Source organism: Pleurodeles waltl, chromosome 2_1 (genome assembly GCF_031143425.1).
Source record: "Pleurodeles waltl isolate 20211129_DDA chromosome 2_1, aPleWal1.hap1.20221129, whole genome shotgun sequence".
NCBI lineage: Eukaryota > Metazoa > Chordata > Amphibia > Caudata > Salamandridae > Pleurodeles > Pleurodeles waltl.
In genome coordinates this window covers 596,746,269-596,772,143 of record NC_090438.1, presented here as the reverse complement: position 1 = coordinate 596,772,143, position 25,875 = coordinate 596,746,269, and the positions used below count along the sequence as shown (strand labels likewise).

The 25,875-nt window shown below is 40.0% G+C and overlaps 1 protein-coding gene across 3 annotated transcripts in view; it reads left to right on the top strand.

The window, feature by feature from the left end:
• TBX20 (T-box transcription factor 20) overlaps positions 1–25,875 on the top strand; it is a 95,305-nt gene that overhangs the window by 49,128 nt on the left and 20,302 nt on the right. For 2 of the 3 annotated variants that reach the window (XM_069215490.1, XM_069215492.1), the window contains exons 6-7: positions 3,617–3,693; positions 14,134–14,190. In XM_069215490.1, coding sequence (XP_069071591.1) covers positions 3,617–3,693; positions 14,134–14,190 — 134 coding nt within the window. The remainder of the gene's footprint in view (positions 1–3,616; positions 3,694–14,133; positions 14,191–25,875) is intronic. The other variant, XM_069215491.1, reaches the window with a different exon arrangement.

Here is a 25,875-nt window from a genome sequence, read left to right as displayed (position 1 = left end):
GATATCATTGCTATGTCATTTGTAATGTTTTCTTTCAGGTGTGAGGTCACCAGCAGTGTAGTGAGGCATTAATGTTTAGTAGATAACCATCGCTGTGGAATTCAAATAATTGTTGGGCTTTTGATTGTGAGCATAAAGCCCCAATAAAAGTTATTTTTAAGGAATATATCCATATACACATGTGCACACACATGTACACACTTATAAGGGCATGCACACACATCTAATTAAATAGTTTATAAAGCGTATAAGCCCTGGGTAGAACTATTCTTTTGTGACATAAAGTCATGAATCTGTCATTCATTCATTTTAATACTGCTGTTGGTTGAATTTGTATTTGTTATTTGATAAAGGCTAAACACATTACACTTTCAACAAACTATCTCGTATTTTAGAATTTAAAGGTCACATGTCCATTGAAGCAGTCAAACCACTGCTACACAGTTGAATGCTAAGTCACGAGCCACTTTGGCCTTGCTTCTGTACACATAATGTCTCAGTTTTCCCAGAGACAGTCTCGTCTGATAATCACTGTCTGGATGGTGACATCACAAATGACCATAAACTATTTTATGTGGGGGTATATACAAAAAGCTTTACAGCTGCATCAATTGTCACACCATAAATAGGAAGGGTAGACTACTAAGGCTTTAAGTGAGAGTAATTAGGCCATATATTTAGCTTTCACCACAGAATGAACTGCCTCTTGGCATCATCAGCCTCGGAAGGATGAAAGGCTTTGATGCAACTTGACTATGTGATATGTTTATCTCTCTCACACACACACACACACACCCCACCCACCCATCCCTCTACAATACCAGCTGCGAATACCTGGCCATACTGCTTGTGAATATCCAAATTCAATTTGTGAGCTGAACCGTACGTTATTACAAAGAGGCATTCATTCTTCAAATTCAGGCCAGGGTCTTAAGGCAGAGAAAGCTGCCTTTTCAGGCCTCTGGTGCAGGGGCTTGCCCAGGCCTCCTGTGCACAGGCATGCCCCTTGTGCAGTGCACATGGGGCAGGCCGGCGCACAAGAGGCCTGAAATGGCCCTGTCCTGAACGCGCCTGATCTCAGAAGCGCAAAGCAGGGTCACGCCAGGCTAACCAGGCCCGACCCTCCTTAGCGCATACAAGATCAGACGCATTCAGGACAGAGTGCCACTAGGGCAGGCGGCACACTGCCGCTCACTGAACTCCTTGGAATTTCATGAGCTCCACCCACAACTAGTTACTTTCACCAATCACTCATATGCACTGCTATCACACAAGAAGAGATACTTACTTTCATGTTCATTTATCATCACCAGTCAATTCCAGGGCTGGCTGTCAAGGCAAGGATTTTCACATCTGTTATTGAATCGATAGATAGAATTACCTCACAAATGATTGCAATAAGTCAAGGATGATTACCTTTGGGTAAGGGTCCCCATTACGCAACAGATAGCCCCCATGATGGTGAGAACGTCACCAGTACATCAAAGATGGTCGCCGTTATGTCAAGGATATCCATAACATTATTAGGAATGACCAAATAATGTCAAAGATGGCCCACTCTAATGCTGAAGATGGCCAGATGGCTATCATGAAGAATGAAACTACATATCAAGAATGTGTCGCAATTACATCAGAGATAGCAAGAAAGTCATGCCATGCCAGGATGACATGGACTATTGCACCCACAGGGCTCACCCTCAAACATATGAATTCATGCATTCACTCCAATTCATCTTTACATACAATCTCTCAAACAAACACAAATGCAAGCATGTATACACAGGCCTCCCCATCCTACATAACAAAGCCCTGTGGTTATCGTCTAGCTTTACTGAGGCCTGTAGGAGGGGAAACAGTACAGTAGGAGGGGCATGTAGATACTGTCAAGAATGACAACTTCCAAAGTCTTGGATGGATCTGGCCCTCCTGGCCGTTCTGGACCTAGACTGGATATCCTCAATACAGAAGAGGTACGGTTCTGCCCCCTTCAACCTACATGAAATTCACATATGTGAGAGAATCCATCCATAGCTGTGTGAGTGTACGCATGTGTCGTGATATGTGTGTTAGACAGGTTCAATTGAAACCCTCTTCCTGATGTCTTTGTTGAATTGAAATGGATAACACATAAAGAAGAAGATTCATAAATGTATGCATTGCTTTAGTTGTGGAGCTTTCCATTGCAAGCATCATTGACAGCACGATAGAAAGCCCTCGGTTCTCGAAGCACAGGACGAAGGGTTGCTGACTCTGTATTTAAGAATAAGCACAAAAGTGTGTTACATGTCCAAACCAAAAAAAAAATGTCAAACTTATGTAAAGTGGGAATGCGTATAGTAACTTAGACGTTGCCCATAAAAGGTGGATCTCAAATTATTATTTATGTGTCATTTATCTTTTTTTTATGTTGCTTCTTTATTTGCTTTGCCTCTTTTTTTGTTTCTCCTTTTTCACCAGTTTGTTCTCTTATACCAGTCCTGCAATAGTGTCCCACTTTTTTTTTTACTGCCCCTACATTTCTCCTGCATCATTACTGTGTATAGTGTATTTCCTTCCTTTTTCTGAATCGTTTGGTGTTTTTAATCTTTCTCGTTTTTTGCAACAAACAGCAGCAAAATAGACATGATGAAAGTATTTGCTATCTTTGTAGGTTTTCAGTGTGAGATGCCAATGTCTAGTTTTATAGAATTACAAAATCCAGTTCAGTAACAGAAATATCAGAGTTTCGCAGCAAAAAATGTATACATTCAGCTCAAGCTGTGACATAAATAAGTTATATGTTTTTGTGACCGTGCACTAATAAACGCTGCAACGATTCCTTTAAAGGACACTTGACAAGATAAGGACATTGGGGATATATAACGAAAAACATTAATTAAACTAAACATGTACTGCAAACATATATTATGTTAAATGATTGAAATTCACCTGAAAAAAAAGAATATCGTTCCCCATTAGTAAGCAGGTACGCCCAGGTTTCTCCCCAACAGCTAGTGTATCATTTGATATTAACCATCAGCTAGTTTATAATATGATATTAGCTGAATCTCTGTCTACTGAGTTGATCACTCTGTCTGCACGTAGGAGGGCAGAATCTCCTTGTGTGGGGAACGGTGCGCGTCATAGGGCAGTCATAAATGAGAAAAGATAGCTGGCTATATCAAGCTAAAGAGGCCAAACGAGTGGTAATCTCTGAGTTATACATAGCACTGAATGAAAACAAATCTAAAGTCACATGACGCGTAGGCAGCTGCTCTCTGCAGGTTGCTGCCCATCGGATTATGGATGAGTGAAACAGGAGTATCCTCAAATATTTTTGGAGACATCTCATTTTCTTTAGATTGTTGATCCCTGAGTAGTTTGGAAACCCTTCCTGTGCATACACTAATTTCTTACCTAATCTAGAGGGGGCTGTCCTGCTCCTTTAAGACTCCATCTATGCTGTAAGCCAACATGTCCTAAAAGACTTTTCCCCGAATGCTCTTGGGAGAATCTGAGTAAATGTAGCACTTAGCATTGAAAAGTAGAGGATTAGTTGCTAATCAGGGCGTTAGGTGAAAATCTTAAAAAGCCCCAAAATATTGATATATAACATTGTGTTTCTCTTGTATTTCAGATAACCAAGCTGAAAATTGACAGCAACCCCTTTGCTAAAGGATTCCGCGACTCCTCCAGACTCACTGATATCGAGAGGTAATGGGAACCTTGTGTTTACTTTCTGAACAGATAAGATAAAGAGGGGATGCTTGTAGTGAAAATATCAGCACAGTGCCGGAGAAGTTGTGGGTATTAATGTTTGTTATCTGTTTGTATATAGTAGCCGGCTCCCCTTCCTTTGGCCTCTCCCTCCATTCCTCAACAAAAATATGCCAAGGAATTTCAGTTGGTAAACTGCCCTTCTGCAGTAAGACAAACTTTCGGAAGAGATTTGTTGGGAGCCTGGGCAGCTGCTACACATTTTATAAATATAGTCGTGCAGATTCGGAAAATAAAAACCACTGCTCGAAGTTATTTACAGTAATATGGACAGCTAGTTAATGAGCAAAATAAGCTAATAAGCAATTTACAGATATAGGGCCCACTTACCCAAAGAAACTTGCAATGCTCCCTTTCAAAAAATATATTTTATTATGTTTTCCTGATCTATGGTCCTGAAAGGTTTAAAAAAAAGTCACTGGCTTGTCTGCGCGAAACAAGCTTAGCAATATGATTATTAATCCACGTTTGAAGGGTGGGTATATACATTGTTTTCTAAATTTCTTCCAGTTTGTCTGTGTAGAATTGTAATAATGTTTGTTCGTTAAATTTGATAATCTCAACCCGCACCTTTCAAATTATGACCATGTTACTTTCCAGCTGTAATAAAACACAATATTGTAGTTAGCTATAGATTCCTGGTAAGGTGCTTAAACATAACCAAAGTCTGTAAGTTATTTTCAGCAACAGAACTTCCACTGTGGAAGAGGGAAGACAGTGACAGTTCACAGGACACATATAGGGGCATATTTAAGAGCCCCTAGTGCCACCTAGCATTTTATGACACCATGGCGGCGCTAAAGTCTCTTTTCTACCACGCCATATTTATAAAGTGATGCAATACATGCATCGCCCCACTTTGTGACCCCTTGAGCCACATTATGCCTGCGCATGCATAATGTATGCAAGGGGGGTGCGTTCCAGCACTAGGAAGTCCTCAAAAATGGCGCAGTGAAATTTAAAAGATTTCACTGCCCCATTTTCCGCATCATTTTTAACGCCTGCTCAAAGCATGCATTAAAATGACGCTCTCATAGTAACCTCTGGGTCTCCTTGCACTTTGCTGCACTGGCTGCAAAATTTTTGACGTTAGTGTAGTGAAGCGCCACAATAGTGTCAACAATTTTGACTTTATTGCGCTAATGACAACCAGGGTGTACCGTATTATAAATACAGTGCAATTATGGTGTTGTTAGGTGATGTTAGGGGGGTGCAAGAAAAGTGCTACATCATAGCTGATGCGCAACTTTTTCTTAAATATGGGCCATACTGTTTAACACCAGTCTTAATAAAAAAAAGCTAAGTGTAGTTTTTTAACTATCACTTTTGAAACAAGATGAAAAAGTAGCATGCACCTTTATGATGAGATTTAATTTTCAGTGTCTCTACATAACATGATTTAAAAGTCACTAACAATATAGATAACTTAAATTATGACTTTATTTAAGTTTAAATTCTACTTTGGTATGAAAGAGTTTGAAGACAATAACATTCAATTACACTAAGCCTCGCTTATAGACTCTTACAATTAATCAGTGGCATTGTAATGTTACCCTCATTTGGAGAAGTGGTGACTGTAAGCTGAGCCACATGAACCATGAGCTGTAGGAAGTAGCTTCTACGTTTACATTTACTTTGGTGGGTGGTAGCTGTAGATGTTAAAACAAATAATTTATGATAGGAAAAAATGTAAGCAAATGAATCACCATATGATACTGCACGCAAAGAAATATAAGCAAGCGTGCTACCCAATGTCAAAGGATTGCAGTATAAACACATTTTAAGAGATCGCAGTGAGCGGAATACTTTATAAAACCGAGTTTCATGATGAAAAGGTGAGACGAGCAGCAACATCAGTTTTTGCATCACGTTTTGTTGGTTAAGAAGTATGTTCTGTGATATTTTCAACTGATTAAAGCATAGATCGGTTTTACCTGCAGTCCATCTAGAGCTAAGTGTTTTTAAAGATGCGCTGAGCATTTGAGGCTATACATCAACATCTGAGGCTTCTTAGGGCCATTTCATTTGTAGATGCATGGAACAAATTAGGCTATAACCGTCAAAGCCCACTTGAACCTCAGAAGCACCAGAAACCATCTTGGACCTCCTCCCCATCCTCAAACCACGTGTATTGTTAACTATGTTGTGCCAGAGAACCCAAGGAAGGAAAATCAAACAGAGGCTCTGTGCATGAAAACTAGCTGCATAGGGACGCAGTAACACACTCTCTCGTTGGGGTTTCAACCGAAAGCATTGTGTGCAGGTTCGGTGTGGTATTTATATCAAGACACCACTTTAGTTGAGGGTGGACCACAGTAGTCATGAAGTGAAATATTTACTATATGGCTCATAACTACAAAGTGAGTTATGTGTTTCAATAAGTTCTCTATTTTATTGTTTTTACATTTCTCTGTGAGGTCACTTCTGTGATGCCAGTGGAGTTACTTTTCACCTGATGTAATTCCTGCAGTGGCATCATATTCAACATTTATCCAATGTCACTTCCAGCCATGTCATCAGGTGCCAACGCGTGAGTGATGTCCTTCATACATATCAACCAACAATGCGAATCAATATTGAGAAAATAAAAAACAGACAAATATTTTCCATAGAGCTATTACAACACTTTAAATAACAAAAACTAAAATAAACTACTACAAGAGAATTATTTGCTTGGATTGGCGTAAGAAAGCCTTGCAGCTAAATGCCACTTGCTCGAAATTCCAAAGTCAAAAGTGGTCAAACGTCATCATCACCTTGTGACAGATCATGAAATGAAACATATGAAATGAGTGTTGCGACTTTAGTCTGAGTCTGTAAACATTGAGTGGAAGGTCAAGAAATCAGCGCCAATGTGATGATGGTCAAGGAACATCTATTGCACCAATCCCACCAGAAAGGAACATGTCTCTCAAACAGCACCATCATTTGACTACTGAAAATCTTAGTGCACAGCATCGCACTATCCAAAAAGCATTGGCAAAGCCAGTGTATCTCATCTTTGTAACCTATTGGCTTTGTCAGTGGTTTTTAGCCACGCTGTGCACTGTAGCTAAAGTAAAAAAAAAACAAAGATCTTGACATAGCCACCTACGTCACTTTGTAGATGAGCGCACCAGGTATGTGCATGCCTACAAAATTACACAGGTATTTTTTTTTTCTTTGCAGTCACCAACCTGAGTTCGAGCAGTAACTGCAAAGAGAATTAAGGGGGTGATTCTAACTTTGGCGGGCGGCGGAGGCCGCCCGCCAAAGTTCCCCCAACAGAATACCGCTACGGTCAGCACCAGTGTAGCTCTAAATCAAACCATAAGAATATTGAGGCGCAATGTCATGCATGCACCAATCCAAAAATAATACAAGGGCTGAAAAGAGAACCTATCAGTCAGCTGCAAACTGCAGAATGTAAATGTGTGTACATTTACACAAAGATACAAATGTGTGCGCAGTCTTGATTGTATATTGATTTCAAATGAACAAGGCCTTGCTTGCCAGTTCCCTGTTGGATTATAACATATTTATCACGTCCAATAAAATCCAATACTGGGGTTTAAAATGTATGGGGTGCGATAATTACCTCAGATTCTAAGTTTCTGGCTTACAAATGGAAAATAGCATACACACGTTGGTGCTTTCTGCACACAAATGCCTCAGAACTCCTCGGCCCTCCTCATCCTCGACGTACCCCGCAACAGCCACATCTCCGCACACCTGAGACACCTGCATTGGCTCCCAGTTAGCAAAAGGATCACCTTCCGACTTCTCACCCACGCACACAAAGCCCTCCACAACAAGGGACCGGAATACCTCAACCGTCGCCTCAGCTTCTACGCCCCCACCCGTCTCCTCCGTTCCTCTGGCCTCGCGCTCGCTGCCGTCCCTCGCATCCGCCGCTCCACGGCGGGTGGGAGGTCCTTCTTCCTGGCAGCCAAGACCTGGAACTCCCTCCCCACCAGCCTCAGGACCACCCAGGACCACTCCGCATTCCGGAGACTCCTAAAAACCTGGCTTTTCGAGGAGCAGTAACCCCCCCCCTTTCCCCTAGCGCCTTGAGACCCGCACGGGTGAGTAGCGCGCTTTATAAATGTTAATGATTTGATTTGAAATCAGCATGACCAGTTATTTACTGGGCTTTTGCGCCCATTACACTTCACAGGTTTGATTAACCAAAATGTAAACCGGGTGTGTGGTCTTTGCCACTCTTGGTAATTACTGGGTGTGGTCAACACTAAACCAATGTTAATTATCACACCGAGATGCGCTTGAGCTACACTTGACGACCATTCCACTGTTTGTACAGGGTCCCGACCCAAGGCTTATCAGGGCCTGTCTCGCTCACCTGCCATCCACTGGATCTCCACTCACCAACCGCCGTGAGTCATTTAGCTGTAAACGTAATCTGCATTACAAAGCCTTTCTACTACATAGTACTCACTTACACCACCATCGACTTTACCCAATACTCATCTCCCTGGCCGGACGGCCCAGCCTTGATGAAGTCACCTATGTGACGAAACACGTGTTGGCTGTTTCTCCAAGACAACGCAAGTCTGTGGCAAACTGTGCCTACAAATAAAGACACTGTGCATCATCGACTGTGGCCTTTTCTATTTTGTTCTCCACATCCTGAACCTGAACACCAAGGATACTTTTCCTCAATACGAACTGTGATCATACTATTCCGTGTGCCGTGGTCATACTGCTGTCAATGTTAATTATGATGTTTGGGGAGGGATCATAAAAAACGAGGCCAATCGTATTCAAGGTCCGAGATAGTTTTTTTAATTGAATTGTAACCACACTTGTGATAAAACAAAAATATGTGACTCGGAGAAATTTTAATTTTGGGGAAAGAAAAAAAACAACAACACGAAAAGTTATTAAATGCAATCGTATTTAGTGAAACTATACCGGTCTTCTTGAGAAATAAAATAAAAGATTGTTCATTATGAGTTAATTTTTTGTCAGGGTCTGAATAGTGTGAACTCGGGCAGATCTCTGGGTTTCATTTTCAGGTATTTAAGTCTACTTTTCCCAAACTGCCCGTGGGGAGGGACACAAATCACACTAATTGATCTTTAGAGACATTACATAATTCGATTAGTCTGGAGTCAGTTACTGCACTAAACCCTGCCATAATCGGATTGCTCACTGTAGCTGACTGAGAACAGCCTCTATCTGTAACAATATAGACGACTTTTCCTTAAGGCAGAACTGGGACAGAAACACATCTTTTTATTACACGATGACAGAAATTCCGCTTTTGTAACCTAATTGGAAAAGATTTTAATTTGTAAATATGAGGCACGATGAGTTAAACTTCTCTGCCCCAGATCTGTAGCTCCTTCATGAGACAAGTCGAAAATTCCCCATTACTTAACAATATGCAGCATGTCAAGCTTACACCACCAGGGAGTAATGGTTGAAATATAGTATTATTACGCAATTATGGTTTGGAGAGTCCGATATTTTTCTCTCTTAATGTATGTGGGATTTGTATAACTAGAGACATGCTGTTGCTCATGGGTCACATTAGACATCCCAAAGACACGTGGGGTACATAGCATTTTCTTATAAGGCGTATATTGCTTTCTCGTAATGCAAATATTTTATTGTTATTTATGACACTTACGTTGGGTTCTGACTCTAGAACTCCAGTTAGAATTCTGCCAAGACACAGGACATAGAATGTGGGAAGTTTGATGATGTTTAAAAAGCAGAGGGCGGTTGCCAGCCCTGCGGGTTGTGTTGAGGACTTGGGTAATACATCTTGAAAACTCACCCCCAGTCTTGTGGTATTTCGTGACTTTTCAACTTAATTGTTCGAAAGATTAAATTCACTACATTATTTAGTTTCAGAAAATAGATTAATTATAATATTGTAAGATGTTAAAATCGCTACCGAAATATTTAAAGTTTAGTAGACGTGAATTTCCCATGACGTGCGTCTTATCAGAAACTACTGACATAGCTATCACTGGTCTAGGAAAGAGGCAGACAAATAAGCAGGCAGAGAAATAGGCAAACAAACAGTCAGACAGCAAACAAACAAATGGATACACGCATTGGAGTGAATCAGAAGAGTAGAGTAGGAACAAACAGATGGAGTGAAGAAAAACTGTGGGGCTGCAAGAAATCTTTGGCATGACTTTGACTTGATGTGAGGTTTATTACCAGACCCACATTTCAAGTATCCCTACAGATTGTTCTCCACCATGTCAGAGACATGACAAGCTGCACTGAAAAAGTCATACAGGCATTATGTGACATTGAAATGCTGAAAAGGGAAGTTGGGAAATCTGTATTTACCAGCTGAAGATCGGTACTGCCATCCTCCATGGTGCTTAAGGGCTCCTTCGGAGAGTGGTGAAGTGGGTGACCAATTATACATTGTTGTTTAGAGCTGGGGTAACTGCAATGATCCCGCCAGTAGTGGTAGTGCCAGTGGAGCCTCAGCTGGCTCTACCACAGATAGCCAATGACATGGCAGACCATCTGCCACAGGGTAGTCAGGTCACAGTGATCGATGCCCCATCCTATTTTGGGCATTGTAACTTCCACTAGATTTTCTTTCAAGACATGGCAGTCTTGGGTGGGGAAATCAAACAGTGACTCTGACACAGATGGAGACATATCTATGTACGTCTTGTCTATTGCTTTTACTTTTTTTTTAAACAGAGTGTTTACCAAAAACAACATGGTGCACCCTCAGCAAATTTTCTGCTTTCAGAGCAACCATGGTTTCTCCTTTTGCTCTGTAGGCAGTGACATCTCCATCAGGCTGGTGGGGAATCTCACAATAAGGATAGGTTGACAATTGTTTGGGGAATAGATGAATGGCCTAGCAAGATGGCGGACAGCCCTTTCAACTGTAAACAACCTTCTTAGTATTTTGTGTGGTGAGATGCAAATACTGGAAAGGGAAGACTATGTAGTTCTACTACACAAGAAGATAAGCAAAGGAGATACAATTCTTGATGATAGACTGATAACGAGGTTCATCTGTAAAATAAGCCATGGGTAGGTGGCTTAAAACATGTAAGTAGAAGAATGTGTTCGACTGTAGTAGACCACCTAGAGATTCTCAACACTTACCTACATTTTTGGGACTGGAAAGTTGACTAACGAAGATGCTCGATTTAAAAGAGTTATTGGTAGAAGCTAGAGTAAAAAACATATATTTTTACACTTTTTTGTTTTACAGCTGCCATCCTGGTGCCTGCTAACAGAGGGACAAGCCCTTGTAGGGAGAGCTATTCATCTATAACTCAAGTCTTGCCTGCTAATGCATCCACAAATGTTTAGTGCTACCTCACATATACTCGTATGAATTACAAATGACACTTTTTGTCGTCTGCGAGGTCTTGTAAACCCCTCCAAGAATACAAAACATTAAGGGGCATATTTATGTGTGGTTTGTGCTAGGCGCACTTTGAATGGCTTCAAAAATATGGAGTACAGCAATGCAGCCCAGATAGCTGTGTTGCCTTGTTCTGCACAAAGGAGGTGTTCCATGGACATTGCGTGTGTGTTCCCATCCAACTCCCAGGGTTTTTAATGCATTACTGGATTTACCAAACCTTGTAAACCTTGGAATGCACAGAAAGATACATCTCCCCAGGAGAGGCGTAATGAGGAGAAATATCTTTATTTCTCCTTGCTTTTTACTCTTTCTTAGGAAAAAGCCTCTCAGGATTGGGTTTGTGTAGGAAGGTGTCCCTTCCTCCACAAAAACAATCCTGCATGCACCACAGATGGTGCAAAAGTGCCTGCTTTGGTGCATAGGCTGCCAAAAGGGTGTCAAGGCTGGGGAAAAGGTCAGGAATGTGCCATATTATATAAATGCAGTGCATGGCTGGCCTTTCCCTGTGATGCAGGGCAGCACTACTAGGTGAATTGCTGTGCTGCCCTGCACCACCAAACCCATAACTATGGGCCGAATTTGACAGCAGTAGCATTTTAGAATGACCATTGCATTGAGTCTGGGCACTATCAGCCTTCAACAAAGCCTTCACACCTAAATCACAAGTAATGACCATCACTTCAGATTTAAGAGCTGAAGGAAAGATCTTGTTTCCACAATGAGCCCTCAGCAGCTGTAGTTTCCCATAAAAAATTGGTGGGAAAAAGTGCAATTTTTGCAAACAAAAGAAAGTATATTTTGTGTAACTGCAGTGGACCTGGAAGTGAGTGCAAGGTCTAAACATTACCTCACAGGTACATTTTAGTTATTTTCATCCTTTATTTGTGCAGGGATCATTACCGCTACATCAGACGGTGTAGACTATTGTGAATGACAGCTGGTGAATCAGTTTGTAGGTGATATTTTCTGCTGGTGTTTAAGCCGCACAAGAGGGGCTTTTAGTAGAGTTTCAAATGATAGTCATTATACTTTCTTCTCCAACTAGGAAAATCGACTCCTTGTTGTTCCAAAAAACAGTCTCCTCTTCAGTGACGATGGTGCTCAAGTAAGGTTTGGGCCAGTATTACATGGAAAGTTTTTATCTGGACAACTTTAGCTTGCAGAGGCCGTTATCTGTGACAGGAGTGGTCAATCCCTTGGCTCGCCAATCAGCTTTTGTGATGTGGGTGGTTTTAGGTGTGTTACGAGTTTTTGGGTGGAATGATTGCGATCTCAAGGCAGGCCCAGTTTTCATACCACACGTATTCCAATGGACAGAGGTCACTGACATATAGAACAATGATATCTACAGGTCATACAGAGTTTCAAAACCATAGATTAAGCATATACATTTTATTTTTTCTTCATCCTTACTAATTTTTGCTTTACTTTATTATTGGACCATTGCATATACATGTAAGTGTCACATCATTCTATATATGCTGCAGACCAGATGACAATAAATGGCATGTATTTATTTACTAAATATTGAAGAAAGATCGTTGGAGAATAGTTAGTATATCAATTCAAAATGCAAAAGCTATATATCTGTATAAAATCAGTACATTTGAACATGATTGGCTGATGTTTGGGGCTTAAAAAGTACTTACTGAATACGAAAACATGCCATTTGGTCAAAATATTCATGCAGTTAATTAAAAAAAAATATGTTTGAGAAGGGAATGCGTTTCTTTTATTAAGCTGATGGGATCCGTTTCACATTAGGAAAAGCAAAGCTGGGAAAGACAGTAAAATAAGTGTGACTTTATCTTTCCATCCTTCTCTTTTCAAGTAGATTTTCTTTCCCATTATATCACTGATTATGTACTCAAAAAGTATTAGAACAGAACATTTAGTGAATGCTAGATGTAAACAGAGACACTTACTGCTTTTGAAAAAGAGTAGGCGACCCTAATGGAGTCATGTCTAGATTACATCAACTACCTATGCTTAGTATGCCTTTTAACCAATCCCGTGAATTTGGGATGTGAAATGGATTGTGTTAGGTATGTTTTCATCAACATTTTCTTAGGAGGTAAACCTCCCCTAAAACTCTTTTTTTGTGGGGTAAGAGTAAGTCAGCAGATCATGATGTATTGGGATATTTTATGAGTTCTGCATCTGAATAGCCTGTAAAACCTTAGGCGTTTAGCCAATTTCAATTGAAATTGCGTAGTACATGAATCATTTGGTCTAATCGTGTTGCAATTAGTTTAAAAAAAGATCCTTATGGCGACCTTTAGTGCAGTGGGAAGGGAGGTGACTTGTTTTGCCCTCAATCTGTGACACTTTTCCTGCTTTTGTATTCTCCATATCTTTAACCAGCCACCTACCTACGAGTGGCAAACACTGATTAAAATTGGAGCATCTTCAATTAATGCACCACAAAATATGCTCTTTTAACAGTGTTTGATCTACAAATAATTTGTGTTTTGTTACAAAATGGCCTTAACTGAATAAGTTGAGGGGAGTGGAAAAGTGCTCCCGCCTACACATCTCTGTCATAAGAAGGCTGATAGACACAAACAAGGCAGACAGACAGAATTCAGTTCAAAACAGTCATCTTTCAGGAGGACTGACAAGTTGGTAATCTGCTACAGCCAAGTGGGAAGACAAATCTTTACATAGGCCATTTCCCAATTGATTTAGAGAGACATATTTAACTAACTCAAGGAAACAGTATGCTTATAAACATTTGTTACATATTTATATTATAAACATACATACATAGGCATATGGAGCAAAGGATAGATCAATACATCTTTTTTCTTGTATTTTGTGTTTTACTTTCAATTACTGTGGTCAAAGCCTGAATGCAGGGTAGCTGGTCCTTATTTCTGCTTTACAACGAACTGTAATCTTCAAATAATCTTTCAATATCCCTGTGTCTAATGTTACCCAACTGTAAATGGTGGCTTCAAATTCTCCTACTACTACTAATAACACTATTCCTTCTCCCCTCTCCCTCTCTGAAGCTGTCATACAGAGTGCAAGTCAGTGTGCATGGCCATGCACCACAGAGGTAGCTCTAGGTATGTTTTTGAAAATCTTCTCATTGTGAACCCCACAGTATCCAATTTGGGTGAAACATAAATGCTACTTATGTTAAGTATGTTTGGCAACAATAGTTGGGGTACATGTACACTAATTTGTGATCAATACTATCAACATTACTCATGCCCAACAAACCTCTTGAATACACAGAAAATTAAAAATAAATATGCACTGGTCTTTATCCAAGAATTTGAGTACACAATTTACAAAGAGTGAACAGGGAGCAAGAAAGCAAATCATCCCCACCCAGGTCCAAGGGATAGAACAAATTGAGTAATACTTATTAATATTTGCTGTCATTTGTAATTTGAAGTACTCAAACATTGTGAAACAGAGGATGAGACACCGTCTTTGGCTTCAAGAGTTATGATGTATCTTAGCCTATAGGCCCTGTGATCTGTTGAAAACTCTTTATTTCCCTTATTTTTCAAAATGGAAATTGGCAGTGCTTGAAGACTTCTACAGGGACCCTTTCTATTGATAACGTATAAAGTCTTCAGCTGAGCGGCAGTGGGAAACTGGTAGATGGAAAATAACACAAGTACAGAAAAGTTTGCATTCCATTAGATGAGCTCAGAATTGTATAGGCCTTCAAAGACGCGTGTAACGTTTCCTGACAGACTAGTGTCTGTGGATGACTGCTGGGGTTTAGGCACATTCAGTTAGATATAATTATGGCAACAGCAATAATAACAATGGTATTAATAGTGATACTTATATAAATTATGATATGTGCATGATATGGTAGGTAACATCTTATACTTGTATAATATAGGATTTTCTTTAAATGACGACTAGCGTATCCTGATTGCAGCACCAGCAAGCCCCCCTGCCAATGCCACATTCACTATCCTTTTCAGTGGGTAAGCAATGCTCTCTGCCCCAAGTGGGGGAAGAGGGCAGGGTCACTTCATGCCCTTTGATGCCACCAATGCCGCCACCATGGGGGAAATCATTCCAGAGCCTCAGAGGGGCACTGCTATTTCACTCAGCATCGAGCTCCACTGCTGCACTAAGCAGTTTGAAAGCAAAGAAAAGCAAAGCCAAAATTTAATCTCAGTGGCAAGACTGAACAAAAGGCTGAAGAGGCGGGAAGGCAGTGGCTAGAACTCGCGCAAGTGACAAACCAATGTCAGAAAAATGGAATAGACAGAGAAAAATAGTATAGGTTTGTATAATGGCACAGTTTGATATTTGAAATCTGTCCACTCAGACTGCAGCCTATAATTTGCACTCTTCTGGTTCAATGTCTGACACATAGTAAACAAGAAACTGTTTCTCTTCAACTGCTCACACATCTTTACCTCACTCCAAAATACTCTTAAGTTTCCTGGAAAGTGCTCCCTAATATTTCAAATAAGTAGCAAACTAAGGTTTGCACAAAACTTCCTGAATCCTAATGTCTAGTCCATTCACCATCATAGATTAACCAAAATGCATGTCATCTGTATCTGAAATACATACCCCTTTTTGCCCCAAATGGTTCCTAAATTTGCCCCAAAATGTGTCTCTGTTTGATTAAAAGAACCAATTATTTGGCTCATTACACTGTGAAATAAAACTCATGCAAATTGCCTTTGAAATGCCTTGGTCAGCCGAAAGTGTTGGCAGTTGAACCTAATGAATTTGAATGCTTGTGGGTGTTAATCTTAGATGATTTAGTTGATGTTATAATTACCCCAATAATCATTCTTTCACTTTGAGTAAGATTACATAAGCCATTCTTTAAAGAAACAAAGAAACGTAAAATGTGAAAGGTACATTTCTGCTTACTAGTCTCTGGTAGTAGATGTTTGACCATATAAAACTACCTTCTCAGATGTGTATGATCTGATACTGTATGAAGGGAGGTCATCAGGTGTCATCTGACAGTATGTGCAGATCTTTGACAAATAAACATGACAAATCTATTGAAAGTTTCAAAAAACAGGTTGCTCAACGATTTGTGCTTCTGTTTTCCAAAAAGGCCACCTTCTGACATTGCATTTCCTTGACGAATTTCTATCAGCAATGCTTCTTGAACATGTCCAAGCTACAAGAAATGTCATGCACTTGCCTGCAGGCTTACAGGTTTGCTTTTCCCATATCAACATGATGACAAATGAAAATATAAAACTTAAAGACCCCGCCTGTATTTCACTAGCACTTGTCAAGCTGCATGAACAGCAGGGGCAAATCACTGAGCTGTTGGATAGTGTTTGTGGGATTATTTTTGACTACGGCTCTTTCCTTCCTTTGCTAAGGCTCTGCGTTAAGATTGGAAGGGTTCCCAGATAAAAGAAGACATCCTAACTGGATTGAGTTGAAGACAGGCAGGCTAGATCATCTTATTAAGTGGGACCAAAAAAATGTGGGATTGTCACTATCGCAGAAAACTGAAATGACATTTCTAATCTGTGGAGTATCTGAGTTGATGTATGGAAAATAGAAACTAGCAGCAGTGGCTGGAAGATCAAATACATTTACACTGGCACTGCTCACAGTACGAGAAAAAACAGTTGAAGAGGGAGAGGATTGCATCAGATTAAAGCAAGTGAGCTACAGTAATGCAGGTAATATTTAGAAATGCATAACTTGGATCTCAGAATTGTTGTTCTATGAGCTGGAAGATCCTTGTCTCATCATCATACGAGCAAGGATATACATGATGAAGAGATGAAAAGCGCAAACAATATGAGATTACAGTAATCCTACGGGCATCCACTCAACATGACAAATGCTAGGACAAGTCGCAGTTAAGTAGGATGTTGAGACACCCACTGGGTTTACACTGGAACACCCATTCCTTACATAATGTTTGAATAAACTTGAGGAAACTTGCATTTTACCTAAGAAAGGAACCACAGTGTGCTCCGTGTATGAGTCAGTCAGTTAGTCAGTCAGTCTGTAAATCAATGTTTATATGGTTAATTAACCGTAAAAAAACAACTATCGTCATAAAGCAATAAATGTTTAGTGAAAACAAGTGTGCAGTGGAATACAGTAAAAGAAGCATAAAAACAAGAACATGATACTAAAACACAATTTCAGATAAAGACGAACCAATGTCTCCTGGCCCTTAAAGACTGTGATAAAAAAAGTTATTAGCACAAAACTGCACTAATTCAGCTAAAAACTAATCATTTTATCACCTTAAATTTGTTTAAAAAAATTATTACCCCAGAACATACCTCAATTGTTTGAAGTTGATGCAAAAATAACAAAGCGGGACTGCATTGCATAAAACTGTATTTCTTCAATAAGGGTCTAATATAGCGTAATTGAATCTCTTTATACAATTTACAACACAACAAATATAGTGTAAAGTGCTCTGCTAAGACATCCGATCACAGGGACAGGCCAAATGGTCTCGTGACCATTCAACTATTCTCAGGAAAACATCCAAAATGAGAACTGCGCTTGGTCGGAAATAGGTCAACATAACTCTATATTGAGCGTTAGCAACAGCAGATACATGAACTGCAAACCCTCCGTAGTTAGATGCAAAGAATGGTAAATATTGGTGACTTTATTAGTTTCCACTTGTCACCCCCTCTTGCTACATGAATCCAAGAAAAGAGTTGTGCTGTAATATTTGGGGATAGTACAAAATTAACCAGGACTATGAAAGTATCAGATTCATCTAATATCACTCACGGGCTTTCTAGGTAAGCTAACCAAGGGAAATGAACTTAGTGGTCAAAAGAAAGGTAACCCCAAAGCATTAACCTATTAAAGGACGTTTCCAGCTTTGTCCATATATCATGCAGCAGCAGAAGGGGCCAGAGGCTAATAAAGTCTTCCTGGTAATTCATACCCATCTTCCAATTACATATAAAGTTTGAACAGCTAAATGCTATCGTCAATGGTCTTTTTAGAAAATAATTTTTCGAATTTTGAAGACTCTAAGGGACATGTTTACAAGAAATGACGGGGTGCTGCACTGCAGCAGCAATGCGCCAAAAATACTTACGATGTGCAGAAGTACGTTTTGATGGCATGGATTCGCTATTTTAACAGTAAGGGGCACCATGGCGTAAGGACCCAAGGTGCGTCATGAATTCTCATGCATCTGTGGGAACTTTGCCGTAACAAATCACCAACAAAAGTGGCACATCACTGAAGTTGGCCTCAGAAAAGACGCAACTTCAGCGACGCATCAAAATTTAGAGGTGCTCGATCAGTTTTCATTGACACAAGTATCCAAATGTGTCAGGACCAATGTGAGAAACTCTAAAATGGTGGAAAAGCACCTTTTACAATGTCACATTGGTCCGGGATGTAGTGTAAACAGTATGGCTTTGTGTCACTTTCCAGTAGACATTGTCTACTTATGTGCATGTGGAGACGTGAATGTGTGAACATAGTGAGTGACAGTGTTATGTGAGTGAATACAAGTATATGATGTATGTGGGAAACACCTGTATTGCCTACCTTATGTGTGCAGTTACCTGTTGTTCTTTGGTACACAGACCTGGACTTGGTGATCCCTTCCTCCATGGAGAAGTGACAATCCTGGCCTGTTCCTTGCAAACAATACACAGCGTCACATAACCTTGCTGCAGGGTGTGACTAAATCATAGGTGCCATGGTCCCAGATTGGTCAAGGGGTCCCGAACATGATTGCCATATGTAGACCCAGTACTAGTGGAGGGGATGTGAAATACAGACATGTTCTAATGTATGAAGTGACTTCAAATGGGCATATTCCTATTGAAAAGCCACTGCATCATTTCCTACGCCTGGGTTAAAGAGGCGTATCAATTTTGACATATTCCAGGCTGGAAGCGACGATTCTTAAAGATGCGTCACACAGTGGAAAACTTATAAATATAACTGCGTCAGTCCTACAGGAGTATATACAAAGGAATGCTGCCCTGTATACATTATAAACTGCCTAGTGCAGCTGGTTCCAGAGCAGGTTTTTTTTATGCAGCTCATCAAAAATGGATGCATTGGGCCCAATGCAGTGTTTTGTAACTGCGGGGTAACATGGAGCAGAGAATGCACCGTCAATGCGTCAAAAACAAGGAAGCAACGGTGATGCATTCTCCTTGTAAATATCCTCTTAACACTCCACGTACACCCACACTCCCGCTCCATAATAAGCCACTGAAATTCATTAAGAATTGTAAACCATGGTCTTATCTTTTAAAGGCTTTTGTCCCAGTTTGTTAACAAATCTAAAATAGACTCAATAGAGCAATCAAATTGCTGTTTGTTCATGGATCTCTCCTGAACCCAATTCCCATCTGAACAGAACTGTATTCCTAGGTATGACAAAGATTAAACCTTCCAAATGTTAGTACCCAGTAGTGCGTGAAGACCAGATTTTGTAGACCTATGACCAAAAATAATGGAAAAAGATTTCACCTAATTATTTTTGAAATCATGCTCATGTAGGTAGGGAGCAAAGGGATCTACACGTTTTGCAGACATTAGCAGTCCAATACATCAGAATGGGAGAATGGGAATTAAACAACCACCAACTTTGGACATTTCTTGACCTTTTTGTACTAAGTAAATGTCTCAGACATTAATATACAAATTAAATGGAAACGTTCCATACTATACCCTTGTCTGACATCCCTTCCTATTCTGAAGGGTTCAAAACACTTTGGGGAACAAGACATGGTGCCAAGCAATGGTTGGAGAAATTGCTACCTGATTCATAACAAACTCCTAGGAGTCAATCAGTGTCATTAACTCCCTCAAGTGGGGCAAATATCTTAGCAATATAGTACTCACTGAAATTCTCACAATTCCAGTGTGCGAAATCTATGAGTCAAAGCCTCACAATGCACACTGTTTTGCTTGTTATAATTGACTTTAAGACTTTATTTGCAATTTCGTTTAATTTCTTCCTATAACACAGGCTAGACTCTGTGGTTTTTAAAATGGTTAACATTTTGGTGTTCTGTTCAGAGCACAGAAGCGCAGCCATTATCAGAATAATATTGCTTTATTAATTACAATTACAAAATAGTAACCTCAAAATGCCTGGTTTTAAGAAAAGTGTATAGATAAAAATGCAACACGGTTTTAGCACTCAATAATTAAAATATATATTTATATTTTTGCTTTTGATATCAGCATATACATGAATATCTGAATTTATTTATAGGTATCTTTTTGTAAGCATGTATTTATGGAGGTAGACAGTGAATACTTGTTGCTGCAGTGTAACAGAGGTTGCTGACAATCTGATACATCTTTGCAACAATGTGTTAATTAAAGAACCTCCAAAGAGCATGAGTGGACGTTCACAATCTGACTATGTTTAGATTTTGCGACAAACATGGAAGGCACAAAAATGAACAAGATAATATCATAACGCCATTCATATCTGGGCATATGTTCCACTGTTAGAAATGGAACTCAAAAAGCTGTGGCCACAATGAAAGTGTAAACATTTTGAAATATTACAAAATATGATGAAATATCCTGCAAATTGTAAAAGGTGTCCCTTCACATATTCAGGATTATTGGTGGCTTTGATGGGCAAGTGTTACAAACTCTACACCCGATGTGACTATATTTTTGTAAACAATATTTAGGGCACAATCTGTATGTCAGACAATATTTCTGTATAGGATACTCTGACATACACCAATAAAATTTTGCCAGAGACCCAGAGAGGAGCACAGGGCATTGTATCACAACATACAGGGCTGCTGGAATCCTGCAGTGCATTGAACCAATATAGATGCTGGGATGGCCTCTGACAGGGCTTTAGAGTGGTACGCCCAGGTCTGGCAGTGATAGAAATAGAAAAAGGTCTGCCACATAGAGTTTATCAGCAGCCATTTTGGATTGGGCACAAGGGAGCTCTGAATAGATCCAAAAATTGTGAAAGATCACTTCTGTGAAAGTTGAAGACAAGACTGGTACCCAGATGCAAAAATTATCAATTTAGACCCCATTGTCTGATCACGCCGTTTTTTATGGGCCCCTCGTGCTCATCTTATTAAACACTGGCAGTAATGCATCATAGCATTACTTTGCAATTCTAAACAATTAATGCCCACTCAATAACTCCACTACACTGACATATACCACTTTTAAACCCATATCCCTGGACAAAGACTGTCAAGTCTGCCGGTCCACTGTGAAGTGAAGTAGAAGCAGAATCATAATGTTCTATCTATAGTTACTCCTTTGGCCACGCTCAAGTTATGAAGTACTTTTAGTACTAAATGGACCGTTTGCATTCCCCTGCTTGAAGATTTAGGAGCAAACTTAAAGCTACACCCAACAAGACTTTCCACTTTTGTGGGCGACTCCTTATAGTGTAAGTACACAAAATGATCCTTTTGTGCTATGAATGCTCTTCTGTTTGAACCCAGCCTAGATGTGGAAGCTGGCAATGCAATTCTTGTTCACAGAAGCAGACACAGAGAAGCCGTGCAAGACAATAAAATACACCAAAGTGATGGCAGAAGACACAGCTCTGGAATGTATTCTGAAAGAATTGACAGCCCTGCATACTTCAGTCTCCTCCTTAGAAGAAAATATCCTTAGGACATAAGCAGTTGTCCTTTCAATCAGAGCGGGATTTGAAGTCTGTAACTCCCATGTTTTGCAGACAGAAAGTAGACTCACAGCCATGGAGCATAAACTGACGACTGCAATAGATTTGGAATAAGATTATTGGCATTGAGAAGCAGATCTTACAGAAGTGGAAGATAAAAACATACACCATAACTTGCAGTTCTCATGGATTTCGGAGGCAATGGGTAAGAATACTATAATAGCCTTTATGCTCTGATTTATTCCTGACTTTACAAGCCTGACCTTTAACCCACCTTTGGACCTGCAAAAGACTCACAGGAACAATTCCGGAAAAATGACAGGCAAAATGCTCCAAGGAAAGTAAGCATTCTGATAGCTCTAACAAGTTTGAGACCTGCTCCTGGCAGCTAAGCAACAAGATCCCTTTATGCATGAAGGCCACAAAATACATGCCACCCAGGATAATTACTGGGGCATTATGCTAAAGAGAAACCATTTTTTGTCCCTGAGACCCCTACAGAAAAAACTGAAATATGTTATGGGCTTCATCATCTATGGACGTATCCTGCACCACTAATGATAAATCACCTGAGTAGACAAGCCCCTTGGAATATGGATCTACCACCACCGATGGAAAGAAAGGGAGAGTGAGGCTGGAGGAAATCACCAGAGCTTGGTCTGCTGGCCACAAGCCTAAGCATCCAAATGAGCAGCCCCTACTAGAGATAAGACATGGTCAAACCATCTTGTGGGTTACTTTTAACTCTCAGGTAGCAGGGAAAACTTTTGCCATTTGCCTGTTGGTGTTTGCCTGGTTCCCATGTTGTCTTACATCGACTTGGCTTTGAAAGCAAGGAAGGCGTTCCCTTCTGTATCATTGTATGACTGCTTTATTTTCCCTGTTTGTGTTGTCATATTGTGGAGCCATATGGTTCTCTGTATCTCATGCCAAATGGTAGAAAAAGAATCCTGAGGGGGTACTCTCAATATGTTACTTATTGCTGACATTGACAGCATTAATCTCCTAATGAGGATGCCATGGGTGGCATGCTCACCGTGGTTTACTGGTGGTTTAATTTTTTTACAGGAAGCCTGCTTCTGCTGCAAGAGAGAAAGGATGGGCCACCTGGCTATGTTTACCACACCTAGTTACAAAGTTCATACTCATGTATCCCTTAAATTTAACCTGGATTGGAACCCAGATTATGTGGGGCTGATTGACTAGTCACCTCACCTATGGATGTAACACTTGTGACTGGACTCTGATGATATACACATGTGCACCACACAGATACCTCTTTACTCTGTCTTAAGCACAGGTTAGGCTGAACCTGCCCTGCACCTTTTAATGGAACTTTATATCAGTCAATATCACTGCAAATTTCCCGTTTCTCTTCACTTGCTCTTATTTCTCTATTATGCAGGCTGTGATCTAGTGGTTATTTGACTCAATGTTAATGGACTTACTCATTTTGTAAAAAGTTAAACAATACCGTTGTTTTGTCACAAGATCAGAATGGACATTGCACTGAACAAGGATTTGTACTACAACCAAACTGGCAGTGAGAAATTAGGTGAGATTAGGTAGGAAGGAATACCATGCCTGCAAACATTCCCGGCAAGCCAATTAAGCAGCTGCATCTAGGGCATATCATAAATGCCATCTTAATCCAGGAGGGACCTCCTCTAGGGGTTAGTGAAATGTGGTCAGATGAAGATGGATATTTTGTGCTTATAAGAGGCACCATACAGCATCATATGTTTATTTTGAGGTCCATCTTTGCCGTCAGTCAGGGATAAGAGTCTGTTTTCAGAGCACTCCTGAGGTTATTACTCTCCTTTGATGGGCCAAAGTGTTGATTGCCGGGGTCTGTAACATAGCCTTGGACCCATTAATGCATAAATGGGACCACCACTCACTACATAGACCCGCAGAGAGACACATCTCGAGTGACTTAATGACTGATCATTCATTACTGGATCCATAGAGGTTTCTCCATCCAACTGCATGAACGTATACCTTCACCTTTTGCATGTATGATGCACACACTCATATAGATTATTTCTTGGTACCATATTCCTTGTTGCCCCTTGTCACTGACTCGAACATCATACCAAACTGCACCTCAGATCATGACACAATACAGATTAGCATTGCTGTAGACTTATTAGCACTCCAGACATTGGTGTCTCATTATATCGCAATATAAACACCCTCAGGATAAAGAGAAACTGCAGGTATCTCGGTGGGCATATTTAAAGGAGAACACACACTCAGTACCATCACCCCAGGTTCTATCGGAAGCAGTTAAGGCCTGTAAATGAGGGTAGCTCACATGTAATTTGAAAAATTTAACAGACAGGCACATTCTGTCCAGAAGGCTTTAAAGCAGGAAGTAACACTTCTTAGAGTGCAATATAACACAAGGCCAGTACGTGAAACCCTGGCTCTGCTTTGTAAAGCAAAATTCAACCTCAACAAGTTATATGCTTCAAAGACTGAAAAATCTAAATTTTGACTAAAACAGATATTATTTATGTGGGGAAAAAAACAGCCCACCTTCTAGACTACCACCCTAGTGGCAGCAGCAGTACAAGGCAGGCAGGGCTCGATAGTGAGACATCCGCTGGACATTCTTTGTCTCTTCTACTTGTTTTATAAAAATGTATAGTCTGTAAAATGTGGGTCCACTAACTTAGCATCAGACCACTTTCTTTCTGAGTTACGGATACTTAAATTCTTATTGACTCAACTGTTGGAGGAAGGCATTACAGAGGAAGAAGTAGGACAGCTAATAGACAAACTTCCCACCTCAAAGCACCGGGATTGGATGAGTATTAAAATTAAAAACAAAAATAAAATCATGAAAGATTATTTAAATAGAAATGTCCAGTTATTGCAATTTGCTCACCTACGGTGAACATTTCTGCAGTGAGTGTAACCCAATAGGTACACCCATTACAGAATTATACATCACAAGTTGAAATTTCATAGTCTTTGCTTTTCAAAATGCCCCATGGTTACAGAATATAATTGCCAGAATACTTTCTGACATACATCTTGTGCCCTAAATATAGCTTACAAAAACAATGCTCCATTCGAGTTAATAATAAAAAATCGACACCCCATGGAACAATCTTTATTAAACGATATTTAGGACATAATATTCATGCCAAACGGTATTTCTGTCAATTATATTCTAATATTAAATCAACAGGGAAGCAGAGACAGAACATATGTGTGCTGGAATGTTCTCCATGGCCTATAATGTATATCTGACTTACACATGTCTTATGAACCCTTACAGCCATGGATTTTGCTATGGGTCCTACTGGGTTAGGTCCTTTGGTTTGATAACAATCAGCAATTTTAGTCCCTGGTGGATTTTCCATTCTTATTGTATTGAAACTATCTGTATTGTTAACTCTCTCGAGGTGGTTTCTTGTCTGGTTAAATCAGGATTACACCCAGCTAACCATGTTATTAGAGCTATTCTAAGACTACTTGCGAAGATCACATAGAATCTGGCGTGCATTGGCCACTGCAGGCCTTGACCTAAGATATGGCAAGGGTGGGGAGAAACATACAGGTGGTGTTAAAGCATGGAATAAAAGTGTATTAGTGTTACAGGAAGATCAGCTGGGATTCCCTGTCCTTCTCAACATAAAATCTTCAACAGGGTATGCACCAAGCCAAACCCAAGCACGTTGGTGATTAACAAGGCATTTTACAATAATTTCTGAAGAATCATTGTCCAACTTTCTAAGTTGTGAAACTTTCGGCCAATGCCTACTTCTTCCAATCAATGTCGCAGTTCCACACACAAAATATAAAATGTTAACATTGACTATCACCAACCTTAACACAGTATGTGCATCTTTTGTTATACAGGGTAGAGTGATCATGGACAACATCACACAAGTGGCACAGCACCAGCGGTGATACTGTAATGCCACTTACAGAAATATAGGTATTGACAATGGAATGAAAAATACGGTTCACCAATACAGACACTGTAAATAGAGTTCCCAATTAATGCCTTAATGCTTTCAGCAACACCTGCAAAGAAATCCTATTAGATAGATAGATAGATAGATAGATAGATAGATAGATAGATAGATAGATAGATAGATAGATAGATAGACAGATAGATAGATAGATAGATAGACAG